We start from the raw sequence: 17,944 nt of genomic DNA on the forward strand, positions 1-17,944 counted from the left end.
CTTTTCAGATTGAGTGAAGACCTCAAAGGTTTATTTTCTGATATTATTCCTCCTCCTCCACAAACTTTCTTTATGGGTAACTATGTCAGGGTTCCATTAGGAAAAGTTTTTGAAGGTACACTCAAATTAGGGTCATTTGAGGAGGGTTGAGGTCTAGGGGAACATAGGGAATAGAGGAGGAATCTGGGGATTGGCAGACCAGTCACTACCCATAGGCCCACAGGGAGGAGAGGAAGCAAGAAGAGTTGGGCCCTAGACAACCTCACAGGAAGGGAACCAGGGGAATAAATAGCCTTATACTCCATTCTCCCTCAGATGATCTCCTGTTGGTCTCCCTATCATCAGACCCAACTATAAGCCAGAGGGCTGGGACCCCAAGGATGTCAGCTATACAGGTCAGCCCCTAGGGCAGAGAGCAGATGGAAAAGGATGGAGAGTGAATCTGGGGGGTGCAAAAGGAAGCTATCCAGCTTACTATGTGTAAGGCACTTGCTATGCAAGAGATAGACAGAATAATGACCTGGTCTACTTCTCAACAAACTCACAGCTGGGTTGGAATGACAGTCAAATAAACAGAACTTCAATCAACTGTGATAAGTATCATGCAAAAGCCAGCACAGTGTGTTATGGGCACGTATAAGAAAGGCATCTCTTTCACAACTTCAGTGTCAAAGGCAGCGGGGTGGTGGTGCTGGTGATTTGACTGGGAAAGGCTTCGTGGAGATTAAGGTTGGTAACATAATTCAGCATCCATTTTAAAGTATGTCTATTTGAGCCCATTTAAAAATATGGCAATTTTTTAAAAAGATGAAATTACCCTCTCTGAAAGAGATTTTTCTGATGAAATACAAGAATATGGGACTACGGCGTGGAAGTGAGGATGAGAGTGAGGGACAGATGAAACAATTTCAAACGTTCTTCCTAGCTTTAACATCTTAACGGTTTAGTTTTTTGTTGTCCTGTTACTTCTGAACTGTTAGACTGTAGATCTTTAATAAATCTAAATGAGTATAAAATTTTGTAATAATCTCTCTTGTTTATAGACTTTGACTAGGTTTCAACGATGAATGGTCTTGAATTTAACGTAACTAAATTTAGGGGGGAATATAATGGTTTGAAAATAAATCATGTAAATTTATTACATAGTGAAACAATGCAAAAAGAGGAATAACTGTTAATAGACAAGTTTAATTTGGGTTAATGTTCATAAAATTCCTTTATTCAACATTCTCTCCATATTCTTTGTTCTAATCTCTGAGAAAACTCTATATGACTCTACATCTTGATAAATTTCTAACAAAAACAAGCAAACTCATTACCTAGCAGCTGTATATGGTCATAAGCAAGATATCTATATATGGAATTTAAGGTAAAATGGCATATGCACAATATAGACACATGAAGGGGTCAAACGGCAATGGGGTAAGGGCCTTGGGAACAGGTTGGAGGGAGAGGGTGGCAAGAGAGAAGAAAAACTTTTTTGAGTGCTTTCCTGTGCACTTTAATTTGCGATAGGTTTGCCGGGTTACCCAACTGAACAGCCGGCAAGACCACAGTGCACTGAATTTGGTGCACTGAGAGATCTCACTGCAGTAATTATTTTCTTTGTAATTAGATGTAATTATTGTGAAATGTATTGAGGAGCTTGTTCACAATCAACATCAAACAAGAATTTCCAGAAGTATCCCTGGTACTGTAGCTACAAATGTCAAATGGCTAGGAAAGAACATAACCAATAATTACAAACAGAACTAGAGAGGGAAGCGTGGGCAGTTAGTAATACTTCAAACGGCTGTACAAGATGTTTGGGATGTATCCTTGAGAAAGCTAAAGAAATGAGTCAAATAGTATTGGGGTGAAAGCAATGAAGGCAACTGAGGGGCAGTAGCTCTAGGATAGCGCAAAGGAACAAGCCCCTGGCCAGCACACAGCGGCTCTCGGTCCTGACTCGGCCTCGTCCTCTGGCTCTTCCAGTCTCCCCGCCTTATTTCCCCTCGCTGCACTACCGCCGGCCTCTCCCTCCGCCCCCGACTCCGCCTCCTCCCCAGCGTCTGGCTCCGCCCACCACGCCTGCACCAAGGCCTTTTCCGCCCACCCTCCCTGGACCGCCGCCGGCTCCGCCCACCCACCCCAGCGCCTGGCTCCGCCCACCCTTCCTGGACCCGAGCGGGCGGCGGAGGGGCGGGGCGCGCCGGGAGGAGCCGCGCTCCGGAGAGGGGTGGGGATCCGCTGCAGAGTTACGGGAAAGTTGCTCCGAGTTCCTGGAGTTTCCCTCTCTGGTTCCCCTGGCTCGGCCGGCCGGTGCCTCGGCCCCTTTCCTCCCACCGGCCTTTGCCGCCCACCAGGTCGCTCCTTCCCCCTGGCCGCCATGGAGCAGCCGCCGGCGCCCAAAAGGTAAAGAACGCGGGGAGCGGGGAGAAGGAGGGAGGCGGCGCCGGCGGCCGCGGGGCAGGGGCGGCTAGGCCGGGCCGGACCGCGACCCCCTCCCCGGCTGCGGGGCCCCGAGGCGGGCGCGCCGAGAGTCGGGAGGCGGGTCCGAGTGCCGGCCGCGTCTGTCCACGGGGCGAGGGGGCCCGAGGGGAGGCCGAGCTCGCCTCCCCCGCGGCCGGCCGGGCCTGGTGCGCGTGGAGCGTCGGTGGGCAGCGCCGGGCTCCCCGCGGCCGGACTCCTGGGCGGGCAGTTTTCCCTTGTGGCAAGTTCACGAAGCCTGGGAGACGTAAACCTAGGAAATTATTGGGCTTCTTACAGCTATGTTGGTTTTCTTCTCAAATGATTTTCATAATATTGCCTTTTTTGAGAAGGCGGATTGTTTATTTACAGTTTAAGGAATTAAATATTAATAGCTACACAGTCTGTAAACTTATTGTGAATATGCTGCGCTGACAGGTGTGCCTTCCCCTCCCTCAAGTTCAAAAGTATTTATGGATGCAAGACAGTAGGATTCTTAAATTAGAACCCCTCCTCATATAGCTTTTTTTTTCTTTTAGCATGTAAAAATAGTGATGCTTTGGTATTTACTCTTAGTTTGGATTTAATCTTCGATATATTGGAAATGTCAGAGTACACGGTAGCTACATTTGAACTAATATTTGAAGTGAGCTAAATCTAGGCTCTCCATTGATATATGTTCATAATGTGCATCCCCCCCCCCCCGAAGAATGAATCAACTAACTGATGTTGGGTAAAACATCTAACCTCAGCCTTTCATTTTTAGTTTATAAAATAAGGGTACTAATCTCTCTCCCAGATAGTGCTGTTGTGAAGTTTAAAGAGTTCTTGTTTTGATACCTAGAGATCTTTAGATGAAAGGTGGTGTATTCAAGAACACGGAATAATTTAAAAGGTAGGAACTTTGTGTGCTATTGTGAATTGTGTCACCAGACATGGTGAGCCTCGAGGCCTGGAAACCATCTGTTCAGGTGCACAAAGGGGAGTCGTGGAGGATTTTCTAAAAGATACCTGCTATCAGACAGACCCCTTGATAGATTTTTTTCTGACATTTCGTAAAGTGTCTGAATTCTCGTATTGACTGGGCACCCAGTTTTAATACTATAGAAGAAAATTGGAAACCTTTTTTTTTTCTTTGCTGTTTTGGAAGGATTGTACGGGGGCATCTCTGAGATAGTGCCATAAGGCCAATCTGAACAGCTCTGAATTGAAGTAGAAGCTCTCTCTATTGATTAGCTCTACTCTGAGCTATCAGAGTTTCATTATAGGTGTAAGAGAACCCCTGCCCTTGCGGGAACGTTAGAGAACCTGGAGGGGTCAGGGGGAGGCGTGGGTGGTGTATATCACCATTCTGTGGTGACTTATACTTTTCAAAATGGTGCTTGCACAGTTAACAGACTTATTTTTAGCTCTCTTCAGAGAGATTTATGTTGATCCAGGAAAGCATTTCTGAAGAGCAAAAGATATGTGACATTAATCCTTTATTTTTTAATATCTCTTAATATTTTTTCATAGTATTTTCATAATATCATTTAATCCTTCATAACATCATTTAATTCAATACTGTATTGAGTAGGTTGGATTACGGGCATTAATCTTGTTTTGTAGTTGAGGATGCTAAGTGAGTTTGCCACCTGGAAGGCTATGACTGGGATTACTCACAGTAAATTTTGTGTTGTCCGTATTGATCATTACCTTCTAATAATAAAATATAGCTACCATTTTTGAGGTCCTCCTGTTTGCCAGGAACTTTATATATACATTCCTTTATTTTAATGTCTTGAGAAATAGGAATCCTGGCTCTGCAATTTTCTATGCTAAGTACTAAATTAAATTTTAATTCTTAATCTGTAAAATGTATTGTGAGGGTTAAATGAGGTCATGTGTTAAAAGCACTTAGCACAATGCTCCATAATGTGTCCAGTAATGTTAGTTGTTGGTTTATGTTTTCCTTATTAAATGAAGCTCAGAGAGGTCAAATAACTTGGTCAAGTGGAGGAGGTGCCAGAACTCTGGGTCTGATTGGCTGCAAAGGCTATGAACCCTCTCATTGTGTACAGTGATGCCTCTTTTTCAAACACTCGCTTGCTTCCTTTGCGTTCCATGATGTGGTTGTCGTCTGTTTCTACAGTCTTCTGGTCCCCTTTGCTTGTTCTCTTCCTAATCCGTGTAAGAATGCCACTTTGCTTTTCTGCCTTGAGTAGCACTTCCTGAGGGCTCAGACATTTTTATGTGGCGATATTTATGTTGCTGATGTTCAACTCTGTATGACCAGCAGCTGCTGCTCAGTTGATATTTTTGATTTTTTCGTGTAAATCCACTCTTTTTTTTTGTGTGAGGAAGGTTAGCCCTGAGCTAAGCTAACATCTGATGCCAGTCCTCCTATTTTTCCTGAGGAAGATTGGCCCTGGGCTCACATCCATGCCCATCTCCCTCTACTTTATATGGGATGCCTCCACAGCATGGCTTGACAGGCAGTGCGTCGATCTGTGCCCGGGATCCAAACCTGCAAACCCCAGGCCGCCAGAGCGGAGCGCGTGTACTTAACTGCTGCGACACTGGGCCGACCCCTACAAATCCACTGTTTCATTATCCCATCTAGTTTATCATTAGATCCTGTCAAATTTTCCATGAAAAAGTCTGTGGGTTCATTTTTTTTTCCCATTTCATTTCCAATACAGAACTACTACCCCATTCCAGGATTTTATGACCCTCACACTTGATTTACAGCCGTGCCTTCCAACTGGGCACTTTAGTCCAGTGGTTTTCAAAAATTTTTAACAGCGGAAACATTTTAACAGCAGAAAGGCTCTGTTTGGAGTAGGCACGGGGCACCAGAACCTGGTTCCCTGCCCCTTACCTCCTTCTATTCCCCGCTTTGCTGTCCTACAGAACCTCTTAATAATCCATAGAATACTATTTGCTTTAGTTTATCTTGCATATTGTTCTTTATTTAGGTTGTAGGCTGTGGGTACTCCCAACTTTGCCTTTGTTCATGCTTTTCCTTTAGAAAAGTTTATGTTATTTTTTACTAGTAATCTGTGTTTTATTTTTCCTTGAAGGCCTGCTTCATACAGTATCTTATTTGAGTACTTTGTAGCCTAAGATATTTCTCTGTGTTTCTAATGTGATATCCATTTGAGTATGTGTCATCTTCATATTGTTTTCTTTAATTGCAAAATTTTAGACAATCCATAGATAATGGGGACTAATTTAATAAATACTTCGGTATCACTACCTAGCTTTAGAAATAAAATATTACCAATAAAGTTGAAGCCCCCTAAGTATATCTCTTCTCTGTTACATTCCTTCCCCCTCCCCCACAGGGTTGTCACTGTCCTGAATTGGGTATTTGTCATTTCCTTACATGTCTTTATATACTTTTAGCATGTTGTTCTTATATATCTGATGTAGCATTAGGCCTGGTGTTAGGCCCAGCTTAGTCACTGACTTTGAAATTTGCTTCCTTGGGTATCATTCTTCTCCTCTGGGAGTTGGAGATTCCAATGTGCAGCCAGGTCTGAGACTCATGACTAGATGATCTGTAAGGCCCTTCTTACCCTCACATTATTGATTTGGTCTCCCTGACTTGTGTTAAACATAGGCAATAGATGTGGTCACCCATGTCACTGACTTGAGGTATCAGAATGGCTTTTGGATTCCCCAGATGTTCTTAACAGTTCTGTCACAAAGATCTTCGGAAGTCCGTATTAAAATAAAGTCCCTCTGGGAAGGGAAATCCATTAAATGGTTATTAATTATTAGCATTTTGGTAGGTTGAGTTTATCAGATTTCATTGTAGGGGAACCGTTAGATGAGAGAAAAATGACCACACAATATGTGAGTTTTGACAGGTAGAAAGGGAAATGACCAAAACATGAGCTTTTCATCATGTGGAACATTCACAGAAGGGGAGGTGGGTCTCTATGGTAGACAGGTCTCTGGTTGCTGGAGGGTAGGTAGTTATGCAAGTATAACTCGTTATACAAGTTATACAAGTTTGACAAGTATACAATACTTGTCAAAGAGAGGATGGAATATCATTGCTGGAGACATATACTTTACCAGACCAGCCTTGTTCCTCAGTTAAAATATAGGATTAATAGTTATTTAAAATTCGTTAAGATATACTTGGAGGAAAACTTGGTGTGGAAAACACTGGAAAGATAAGAAAAAGAGAGTAAGCTACTGAATCTTACTCTCAAGACACATGAGGAGAGTTCTTTGATTTAAACAATAGTTGGATTCTGTGGCAAATTTTTTTTTTTTTACAGTGTGAAAAGGTAGTTTGGAGGAAGTAAAGTTGAAGATTGAAGTAAAAATGTTAGGTTTACGAAGTACATTCACACAAATGAAAAGTGAAGGTAAGAAAACAATCATTTCATAAGGGAAAGTGTTGTTTTGAATGAATGGATTATCTGTCAGAAGGTAATTATGAAATGAAAAAGCAAAGGTAAAGGGATGAGAATATAGAAGGGTAAAGTAGAAAGTATTCATATGTTCCTCAGCATGAAAAGCCCACATCAGCCTGTAGCATCAGTGGCCTTGACCTTAGGACAGAAATCAGGCATGGGGATAAACAGAGAGCAGGGAACTCTCAACTGTGAGGAATTGAGTTGGGTGGGACGCAGCAACAAACCAGATAAGTAGATAGTAGGGTATCAGGAAAACCATGAAGACATTACAGTGAGAAGGGGAGGTGCGCTTCATTTTATGTCTGTATTCCTAATTCATGTGTCCTTGGAATATTAGAAAGTCAAATTCTTGTGTGCTTATTATCAGATTCACTAAGTGGGGAGCTAGAGTTGTCTTTGAGAAGATGAACCCTAAGAACTCTTAAGAAGACAAAGGCAGCAGCCTCAGGAAGGAGGCCCTGGGGGAAGTCCCCAACTTTAGAGGCTGGCAAATCGAGGAGATGTTCTATATAGTCCAGGGGGAAAAGAACCGAGCAAACAGGAGTATCTCTTCGCATTAACAACTTGACCCTAAAGTATATCTGGCCTCGCTTTGGTTTTTCTTGGTTAATTTGGGGTGACGCCAACACCATTAGAATTGATTTAGCCCCTGTAGATGGAAACAATCAATTGGCTCTTTCTTCCTATAGAGAGGGAGTGTGACAATAAAATCTGGAGCAGTTCCTGGTGAGCAAACTGCAGTTGCACATTAGGACAGGAGGTAAACTCAATCTTTACTCAACTCTAGGCAATGATTAATTTATCCACTGTTCTTTAAGAGGGTGAGATATAGCATATATTGGTACGTTAAAAAGTTTAAATTGAGGGCCGGCCCCATGGCTTAGCGGTTAAGTGCGTGCGCTCCACTGCTGGCGGCTCGGGTTTGGATCCTGGGTTTGCACCGACGCACCACTTCTCCGGCCATGCTGAGACCGCGTCCCACGTACAGCAACTAGAAGAATGTGCAACTATGACATACAACTATCTACTGGGGCTTTGGGGGGAAAAAATAAATAAAAAAAAATTTATAAAAAAGTTTAAATTGAGCACTTCTTGTTTGGATGGTAAGGGGGGAAAGTGCTTAGAATTTAATTTTTCTGGTTTCAGAGAAGTCTGTGTTGAACTAGAGGTACTGTCATTTCAGGCCATCATATATTAGTGGCTCTCAATTTTTTAAAAAATATTGGTGATGAGACCCAGTACACACATATAAATAAATCTAAAACAGAAGTTTCATGAAATGTACTATGTGCAGTGTTTTCTGGTATTTTTCTATTTCCTGTTGAAAAACTACTGGTCATGACCCACCAAATTATTTTTATAACCTGCTAATGGGTTGTGACCTGTAGTTTGAAAAAACAGTGTTGGTATATGTAGTAGTGACAGTCAGGAAACTGATTTCATTTCTAACTCCATCCTGAAACTTAAAAGCTCAGTGATGGTATTGCCGAGGGAATCCAGAGTGGTTTAATTTTAACAACCTATACATACAATAGGCATATTCTTTGAGAGTCTAAAAAGGGAAAAGGTGAAGGGGCGAGAGGAAAGTATTATTTAAAAGCTGCTGTATTTTGAACACTTTGTATATGTCCCAATTTAAGTACGGGGAAATGGAAAACAATTGTCTATGATGTCTGACAGAGTTTACAAAGGAAAATGTACGTGAAGGTTGCTACGAGGCAAAGGCTCATTTGCCTTCTGGTGTCAAATGACCCCATGCTCTGGAAACATCCAACAATAATTATGATGACCTCAATTTCTGACTCCCTACCAGCTCCACCCTCTCTAACTACCCAAGGTCTTTAGACTTTTCTTCTAAAGAGAAAATTTATACTATCTGATAGAAACTTTCTTTTTTATTTGTCCCAAGCTTCTTTTTTGTTGTGATTTTATTTGAATTGCCTCATATGTTAGGAGTATTCTAATTTCAAGAAGCTTTTAGCTCTTAGAACAAAGATTCTATCTTTGAAATGTCTTATTACAACTGTTTTTTCTACATAGAGTGTCAAGTTGAATAAATGAAAGTAACAAGTATGTAAACAGAAAAATAAGTTCAGTGTTTGCATGCCGTGAATATTAAAGTGCAGATTACCTTGAACTTCTAAAAGTACATCGAAGGATATATCTTGAAAAATGACTTTGTAGCAAAATGAGAATTACAGAAAGCTAATAACATTAGTGATAATTAATAGAGGTGTACACATGGTAGTATTGCATGTGGGTTCTGAATTAGTCTATAGATTTTATATTATATCAGACATCTTAGTAAAGAGGTAATATAGAGTAAAATTTTCAGATGTTTTCAGATATCTTGATATAAATATTAATATCTTGACACAAACTCATAAAATTGGGGAAATTGTTGAGTATATGTGTTTCCAAGGATGAGGTAGTTTCTCTATTCAAAATACAGAATGTTATTCTCTGTCCAGATTATTTTTTCATTTTTAGTTTTTTGAATTCATGGGACCTAGAGTTCTGTAAGTGGAAAGGAATGCGAGTTAAATTTTTTTTATTTTATTTTTTTTGAGGAAGATTGGCCCTGAGCTAACATCTGTTGCCAATCTTCCTCTTTTTTTTTTCTTTCTCCCCAAAGCCCCAGTACATAGTTGTATATCCTAGTTGTAGGTCCCTCTAGTTCTTCTATGCGGGATGCCGCTGCAGTGTGGCTTGATGAGTGGTGAGTAGGTCCGTACCAGGATGGGAACCGGAGAACCCGCCGCTGAAGCCAAGCGCGTGAACTTAACCGCTACACCACTGGGCTGGCCCCGAAAATTATTTTTATAATTTAGGTGAACTTTTTGCATTTTGAAGAAAGCATAAATTAAAGATAATAGGCGGCTAATTTCCTTGACACTCTCTAGAGCCACATGATCTTTCCTGTCTGCTGAGTTGCTCTATTCTGTTTCTTTCTAAAAACTGGCTTTCTTTACTCATGATGATTGCTAATGGCAGAAATTGGCTGTCAGCCTTGAGTTCATTCATTTGCTCATTTATTCTTATATTCCGTAGTTATTAATTAACTACCTTTCAGATGCCAAATGCTTGGTACATTGTTGAATGAAATAGATGAGATCTTTACCCTCATAGAAGATACACTCTTGTTGGAGCTTGACCTATGAAGGGTAGAAGTAGTATGTACCAATAGAGAAAAATGGTGGAACCTGCTTAATAGGGCAGTTGGAGGAGGCTTCTCTGAGAAGGTGATACTTAAGCCGCAATGTGAGGTTAGAAGTTATCTGTGTGAGTAGCCGGAAAGAGTATTCCAGGCACAGGGAAAAGCTATGAGAAGGCTTGGAGGTGGGAAAAAGTTTAGGGTGTGGGAGGAATTGAAATGAGGCCCCTGTGGCTGGGTTGTAGAATGGGAGAAAGTGGTTGGAGATGAGGTCAGAGAGATGGGCAGGGATTCAGTGATGCAGACCATGGAAAGCAATTTGGATTTAAGTCGGAGTGCAATGAGCTGTTGTTAAAGGGTTTTAAGCAGAATTTTTTATCAGTTTATGTTTTTAAAAGATTATTCTGGTTGCTTTGGGTAGAATAGATTGTAGAGGATTAGGAATAAAAGCAGGAAACAAGTTAGGAGGCTATGCATTAGTTCATGGTTAGAAATGGTGCGGTCAGTAGAGATGGAAAGAGTGGACAGGTTTAAGTTATATTTTGGAGTTGGAAATCCAGGACTTACTGATAGACTAGATGTGGAGAATGAGGAAGAAAGAATCAATTCTGGCTCCTTGGTTTTGGATTTGAGCAACTTGGGGGGTGGGGGAAGACTGGGAGACGAACAGGTTTGGGTATCTATAGTTTCTTTCTTAGAATTCCAAATTCCCAGGAAAGTGAATCTCTTTGGCCCAAAATGTGATATTAGGTGGTTCCCTTAGAAGAGGAAGTGGGTAGGGAGGAAACGATGGTCACTGATTTCTTTTTTTAACTTCTTATTTTCACCACATTAGACTGGAGAGTGGGAAACATACCAAGCCTTTGTTAGGTGTTGAAATGTTTGGTGTCGTGGTAACCTGCTGTTAAAAAAAAATCTTTTGGGCCGGCTCCGTGGCTTAGCGGTTAAGTGCGCGCGCTCTGATGCTGGCGGCCCGGGTTCGGATCCCGGGCACGCCCCAAGGCACCACTTCTCCGTCCAACGCGAGGCCGAGTCCCATGTACAGCAACTAGAGGGATGTGAACCTATGACATACAACTGTCTACTGGGGCTTTGGGGGGAAAAAAATGAATAAATAAAATCTTTAAAAAAAAAAAAATCTTTTTATTGCAAAATAAGACATCAGTAAAAAACAAATGTATGGCTTGATGAATAAGTATAAGGCAGATGCCTTTGTAATCACCAATCAGGTTAAGAAATAGAACTTTGCCACCCTCCCTAGAAGTCCCTTCTGAGTGCTCTATCCCAGTCACAGCCACCTTTCCCCATAAGTAACCATTATCCTGACTTTTTTTTTTTTTTTTTGAAGATTGGCCCTGAGCTAACATCTGTTGCCAATCTTCCTCTTTTTTCCTCCTTTTTTTCCCCCAAAGCCCCGGTACATAGTTGTATATCTTAGTTGTACGTCCTTACTTCCTGTATGTGGGACATCGCCTCAGCATGGTTTGATGAGCAGTGCGTAGGTCTCTGCCCAGGATCCGAACCGGTGAACCCTGGGCTGCCGAAGTGGAGCGCTTAATCACTTAACTTTAACCGCTATGCCACCGGGCCGGCCCCTATCCTGGCTTTTATAGTAATAACCTAAATGCGCATTGCTAGACACACTAGGTTAGTCTTGCTGGTTAAAAAATAGTTTTTATATGAGTTATCACTTTTAATCTTTAGGTTAGTCCTCCATTCCTTTTCTTTTTCCTGTTGAAGAACCCGGGCTGTTTGGACTGTAGTTTCCCACAGCCTGGATTTTGCTGATTGCTTACTGAAGGCACAGTTCAACATGTTCCTTTGTCCTCCGTATTTCCTGCAAGTGGGTAGCTGGATCCAGAGACTGGATCAGACTCAAGTTCGATCCCTTAGGCATTATTACAGGTGGTGTTTGGCAAGACTATATGAGTCACTTAGTGTCTAGTTGTCTCTTTTTTGTGTTCTTAGCAGCTGTTGATGGTTAGTGCTTATTTGTGTTAATTCATTGGGTGTTGCAAAATGGTGATATTCTAAATACATAGTTTTATTTTTATTTATTAGGCAGAATGTTTTTATAAACAGTCACTTCCCTCATTTTCTGTTTGGTTACCCAGTGGTATAGTTTATAAAGGAAAGACAGGATAAATACTTGATTCTTTCCCTCTATTTACTCGTTTTCGAGGTAATGAATCTGTTCCCTATTTTCTTCCAAAGGGGACCAATTCTTTTTTTTAAATGACATTATCAGCTGATGGATTTAAACATGTTTGATGGATTTTAATCAATTGCAGTTACTGTTGCTGAAGCTTGAAGTGTCCCATTTTTGGTCAGTGGGAGTCCCTTCAGGAGACAACATGACCCTAGTGGTCTTTGATAGCTTCCTTGCTATCTGCGCTGATAAATATTTAGGGCTCATCTTGTCCATTTCCTGTCCCAGATCTGAAATCAACCATTTCTCCAAGAAGCCCTACATTCTTTTAGTGAGAAATGGTATTTCAAGACCCTGACTTTCAAGACCCTGGCACTAATATGGTGTTAGTTTCAAATAGTGTTTTATTCATAGATAGAACTGACTCATTCTTTCAAACTATGGGATGTACTATCAAAAATGTGATGGCACTGGCAGTTTTGAGCTTCTTTCCCTGGATAGTGTCTCCACCATACATTTATTTTTCTCAGTTGGAGTCAGAAATTGGGCATGTATAGACGAATTCTGTGATGGAGATTGTTGAGAGTGGACTTGTATCTTCATGTTGTCCCTATCTTACTCTCGTTACCCTTTGACTCATTGTCATCCTTATATCCAGCCTCACTTCTTTCTCGCCTCTAAATGTTTCAGGTGACCTAGTTTCTTCTTTTCTTAAATGAAAAAGATTTAGAAAATAAAAGAATCCAAGACAAATAACACCACTAATGATAAGATCAGATTTCAGGCCTTATTTTTTAAGGTAGAACTTTTAGCCTGCCTTGTCTTGCATACGTAAAAGTGTATCTGGATACAGACAAACAAAATTCAAGGACATCTTGAGGCTGCTTTGTAAATCCGGTGCTAACTGACTACAGTATGATGAATTGCAAAATGAAGCATGTATGGCTATTAAATGCCGTATGTTATTTCTTTTTAGTTTTGGTATTAGCCCTTCTTGTTAAATTTTATTGTGCTTTTGAATAAATAAAATGAGATATTTATTTGACTCAGTGACATAGTTGGTAATTTACATTTGTCAGAGTATCACATAGCTTTAGAAAGAATTAGTTTTGGTATAATTACTTACTGTATTAAAAGACATAAGGTTGCACCTATAAGTTGATAATGTGAATTAGTCTGTCATCTTGCAGTCAAATTGCAGTCAGCAACCATTTTCCAATGATCATCTATTCAAACATTTTTAATAATCAGTGAAATTGGAATCATGGAGATTGAAGAGAAATGATTGCTCTGAATAAAATTTATAGTTCATGTAATTCCTAAGAATGATAAGAAACAAGGGTCAAATTAAACAATGGAATTCCATAAAATTCCAGTGGAAATTAAAAATATATATATATTAATTAACTCTTGAGAAGAAAGTATTTTGTTGATTTTCTTTTCCTGGTAGATTGAGTTTTCCTTCTATGTGCTTGATTCTCATTTTATACTTCCAACCTTTTTTCTCCTACTAGAAGAGAATTGAAGTACCAGGCCAATGATAAGAAAATGGGGTTCCCCCCCTTATATGTAGACTCTCAGCACTTGGTTAGTCTGCTTTAATTAATATTCATAAAAAACTCATGTGATGTGAAAGAACCTGCCAAAATAGTGATATGGTGACCACTTTAAAGATATTTAGCATCATTGGGCAGTATAGTATACCATGTAATAGATTTTCCAAATAAGTGAAGTAAACCACTTAAGCATTTACTTTAAAAAATTTTAAAAACACTTTTTTTTTTTATTATTATTATTTTTTTTTATTGATGTTTTAATGGTTTCTAACATTGTGAAATTTTGGGTTGTACATTTTTCTTTGTCCATCACCACATATATGACTCCCTTCACCCCTTGTGCCCACCCCCCACCCCCACTGCCCTGGTAACCACAGTCCAGTTTTCTCTGTCCATGTGTTGGTTTATATTCCACATATGAGTGAGATCATGCAGTGTTTGTCTTTCTCTTTCTGGCTTATTTCACTTAACATAATACGCTCCAGGCCCATCCATGTTGTTGCAAATGGGACGATTTTGTCTTTTTTTATGGCTGAGTAGTATTCCATTGTATATATATACCACATTTTCTTAATCCAATCGGCAGTCGAGGGACACTTAGGTTGCTTCCACTTCTTGGCTATGGTGAATAATGCTGCAATGAACATAGGGGTGCATAAGCCTCTTTGGATTGTTGATTTCAGGTGCGTTGGATAGATTCCCAGTAGTGGGATGGCTGGATCATAGGGCATCTCTATTTTTAATTCTTTGAGGAATCTCCATACCGTTTTCCATAGAGGCTGCACCACTTTGCATTCCCACCAGCTGTGTATGAGGGTTCCTGTTTCTCCACATCCTCTCCAACATTTGTTGTTTTTTGTCTTGGTGATTATAGCCATTCTAACAGGCATGAGGTGGTATCTTAGTGTTGCTTTGATTTGCATTTCCCTTATGATTAGTGATGTTGAGCATCTTTTCATGTGCCTATTGGCCATCTGTATATCTTCCTTGGAGACGTGTCTGTTCATTTCCTCTGCCCATTTTTTGATCGGGTTGTTTGTTTTTTTGTTGTTCAATTGTGTGAGTTCTTTATATATTATGGAGATCAACCCCTTGTCAGATGTATGTTTTGCAAATATTCTCTCCCAGCTGGTTGGTTGGTTGTTCATCTTGATTCTGGTTTCATTTGTCTTATAAAAGCTCTTTAGTCTGATAAAGTCCCACTTGTTTATTTTTTCTTTAGTTTCCCTAGTCTGGGTAGGCATGTCATCCGAAAAGATTCCTTTAAAACCAATGTCAAATAGTGTGTTGCCTATATTTTCTTCTATGAGTTTTATAGTTTCAGGTCTCACCTTCAGGTCTTTGATCCATTTTGAGTTAATTTTTGTGAATGGCGATAGCACATGGTCCACTTTCATTCTTTTGCATGTGGCTGTCCAGTTTTCCCAACACCATTTATTGAAGAGACTTTCCTTTCTCCATTGCATGTTCTTAGCACCTTTGTCGAAAATTAGCTGTCCGTATATGTGTGGTTTTATTTCTGGGCTTTCAATTCTGTTCCATTGATCTGAAAAACACTTTTAAAATAACCAGTTTTGATGGAAATCATTCCAAAACGAAGACACTTGACCCCGTCTTCTGAAATTGATCATTTGCTTTCTTATTAATATTACTTTTTATGAATTTTAGTGCATAAAAACAGTCATAGAAACACTTCATAGAACTGTTCCTAGTTTTAGTTCATAGAAACAGTCAGGTGTGCCCTTTTGGTGTGTTTGAAGCTTAGTTGCTGCATGTAGCTGTTTTTTTCCTAAACCTAGTCTTGTCTTTTACTGTTATCTGTCATTTCTCGTTGATATGTCCTTCTCTAAACTGCTACTTATCTTAGAAAAAATTATCTGACTTGACAGTAGCTCTCACTTTCCCAAAGTAAAGTACACGTTCTTTGTGTCCGTTTTTGCTTACCAGAGGCCCTTTTCTCTTCCGGGTTCATAGTACATCTTGAAATGGTCTTTTGACTAAGAACATTATTACGCAGTGAAGGAGAGAAAAAATTATTCCAGACTTTTCTAAGTTTCTAAAATTTAATATGAAACTAACCAATTTTTTTGCATCAAAAAAGAACAGGATTTTACTTTAAAAAGCCCACAAAATTCCCAAATTAAAAAAAAATTCTGTCATTTTGGAGTATTACTTAGATTTTGAGGACTCATGGTATTACCAAAGTGAGTTGGAGTTTCAGAGGGTATTTATACCTATACAAATACAATAACATTACGTTTATAGTAGTTTATTTTTAATTTCTATGGGTGAAGTATTTAGGCTTTTTATCTTATAATGATCGATATTTTTTTCTGTTTGATACAGCTGGGATATTTTTGTATGTGTGAGGAAGATTAGCCCTGAGCTAACATCTGTTGCCAATCCTCCTGTTTTTGCAGAGGGAGATTGGCCCTGGGCTAACATCCGTGCCCATCTTCCTCTACTTTATATGTGGGATGCCTGCCACAGCATGGCTTGGTAAGGGGTGCATAGGTCTGTGCCTGGGATCTGAACCCGAGAACCCCAGGCTGCCAAAGCAGAGTGCGGGAACTTAACCACTATGCCACTGGGCCGGCCCCGCAGGTGGGATTTTTAAATTTTATTTTCATTTCTAAAAAACCACAAAAATCATGAACTTTTTCTCAGTTTTCTCCTCTTAATTTGTTTACAACAACCGCAGAGAAATATTGAGAAGTGGCTTCATATGTACTGTTGCTGTGTAATCAAACCACACTGAGAAATTAAGCAAAATAGTGTCCATCTGTGCAAACAGCTGAAAACAGCCACCATCTCCACAGCCCTTCCATTGCTATTCATGAAAGCCTATAAAAATTAAGCAGAAGTCAGAGTACAGAATTCATTGAATGATACAAATGTTAAATAATGTCAGAGTTCTTAATGTAGTTACACCTTTAATTAGTGTATTAATGTTTGGGATTATTGCAGTTCTAGTATTCTGGGGATTGGAGCAAGGAGTTGTGAGTGTATAGAGACTAAATCCTCAAATTTACCTTCAAAATTTGCGGTGTAGGGAAATAAATCAGGAAGAAAATATATGAGTAAATCCAGTTTTTAAGTGGGTAGTATCTTTGGCACAAATCATAGTGGATTTTTCTGTGTGGCAGGTACATGGGTAGACCTTGGCAAGTTTCATATAGAAATATTTTTATTCAATTAAAGATTCTTTTCTCTAGTTCTCAAATCTAGGTATGGTTATTGAGTATTTAAAAATTTTTATAATGAACTGGATTAAAAGGAGACTTATAGGTCTGCGTATTTCTTATAAAATTATTTTTAATTTTAATTTTAGTAGGACATGAATATGTTGGCGCATTTTCAAATGTGCTGTTTTACGTTGTCTGCATTTTCTGGTTTTTTTGAGAAATTAGTTATTAAGATAAGTGAAAGCAGTAACATGTCTTTAGGGCTAGGGAGTATATTGCAGCATTTGTTAACTTTGTGTGGGTTTGTTACAAGAAATTAAAAAGAATCATATCACTTTCCAGTTGAAGGTAAGTGAAAAAATTCTTAGAAAATAAAAGTGAAAGACTCCAAGGGTGAAGGAAGGAGAAAAATCTCAGCTTCTTGTCCCTTAAAGCTCTTTGCCAGGAAATTATAATTTTAGAGTACTTTTGGGCACCGAGCCCAACCTGAGAGGAAATGGTATGATAGAGTTGAAAAACAAGACTTTCATTTAATTTAAAAACGTTTTCTATCCATTGTAGAGCATCTATATTCTTAGGTGGATTTCAGCTCATTCTAGGGCCAATAATGAACTAAACTCCCGTAAATTTGACTGCAGTTTTATGAAAGTAACCATGTTATAAGATCATTAAATTACATCTATTTTATTGTTAAAACAGTGATACTTACTAATGAAATAATTAAGAGCCAGAGCTTTAGAGTAAGGTAGACTTTGGTTCTAATCTTAGCTCTGCCATTTACTGCAATGCAATGGCGGGCAAGTTACTTAACTTTTCTGTCTCAGTATACTCACTTGTAAAAGGGAGGTGATAACAGTACCTTCTTTTGGTTTTTGTGAAGATTAAATGAAATAGTGATTGTAAAGCATTTGTCTCTGAAGACAGTTTCCAGAGTGATTCAGAAATGTGTCAGGCATTGTCAGCATCTTTTGAAGAAACACATAACTTTCCAAGCGGATATAAGGACAACTTTTACTTGGATACGTATGTTTTAGTTG

General features: G+C 39.6%; 1 protein-coding gene across 4 annotated transcripts in view; it reads left to right on the forward strand.

Annotated features, from left to right (window-relative positions):
• The first annotated feature begins 2,213 nt into the window (after positions 1-2,213).
• STK3 (serine/threonine kinase 3) overlaps positions 2,214-17,944 on the forward strand; it is a 290,389-nt gene continuing 274,658 nt past the window's right edge. For 2 of the 4 annotated variants that reach the window (XM_004431201.3, XM_087447594.1), the window contains exon 1: positions 2,216-2,394. In XM_004431201.3, the coding sequence (XP_004431258.1) occupies positions 2,369-2,394 (26 nt within the window). In that variant the 5' untranslated portion in view covers positions 2,216-2,368. Of the gene's footprint in view, positions 2,395-6,722; positions 6,813-17,944 lie in introns of all 4 variants that reach the window. The other 2 variants (XM_087447595.1, XM_087447596.1) reach the window with 2 other exon arrangements.

Source organism: Ceratotherium simum, chromosome 23 (assembly GCF_057802395.1).
Source record: "Ceratotherium simum simum isolate JZ-2026a chromosome 23, ASM5780239v1, whole genome shotgun sequence".
Lineage (NCBI taxonomy): Eukaryota > Metazoa > Chordata > Mammalia > Perissodactyla > Rhinocerotidae > Ceratotherium > Ceratotherium simum.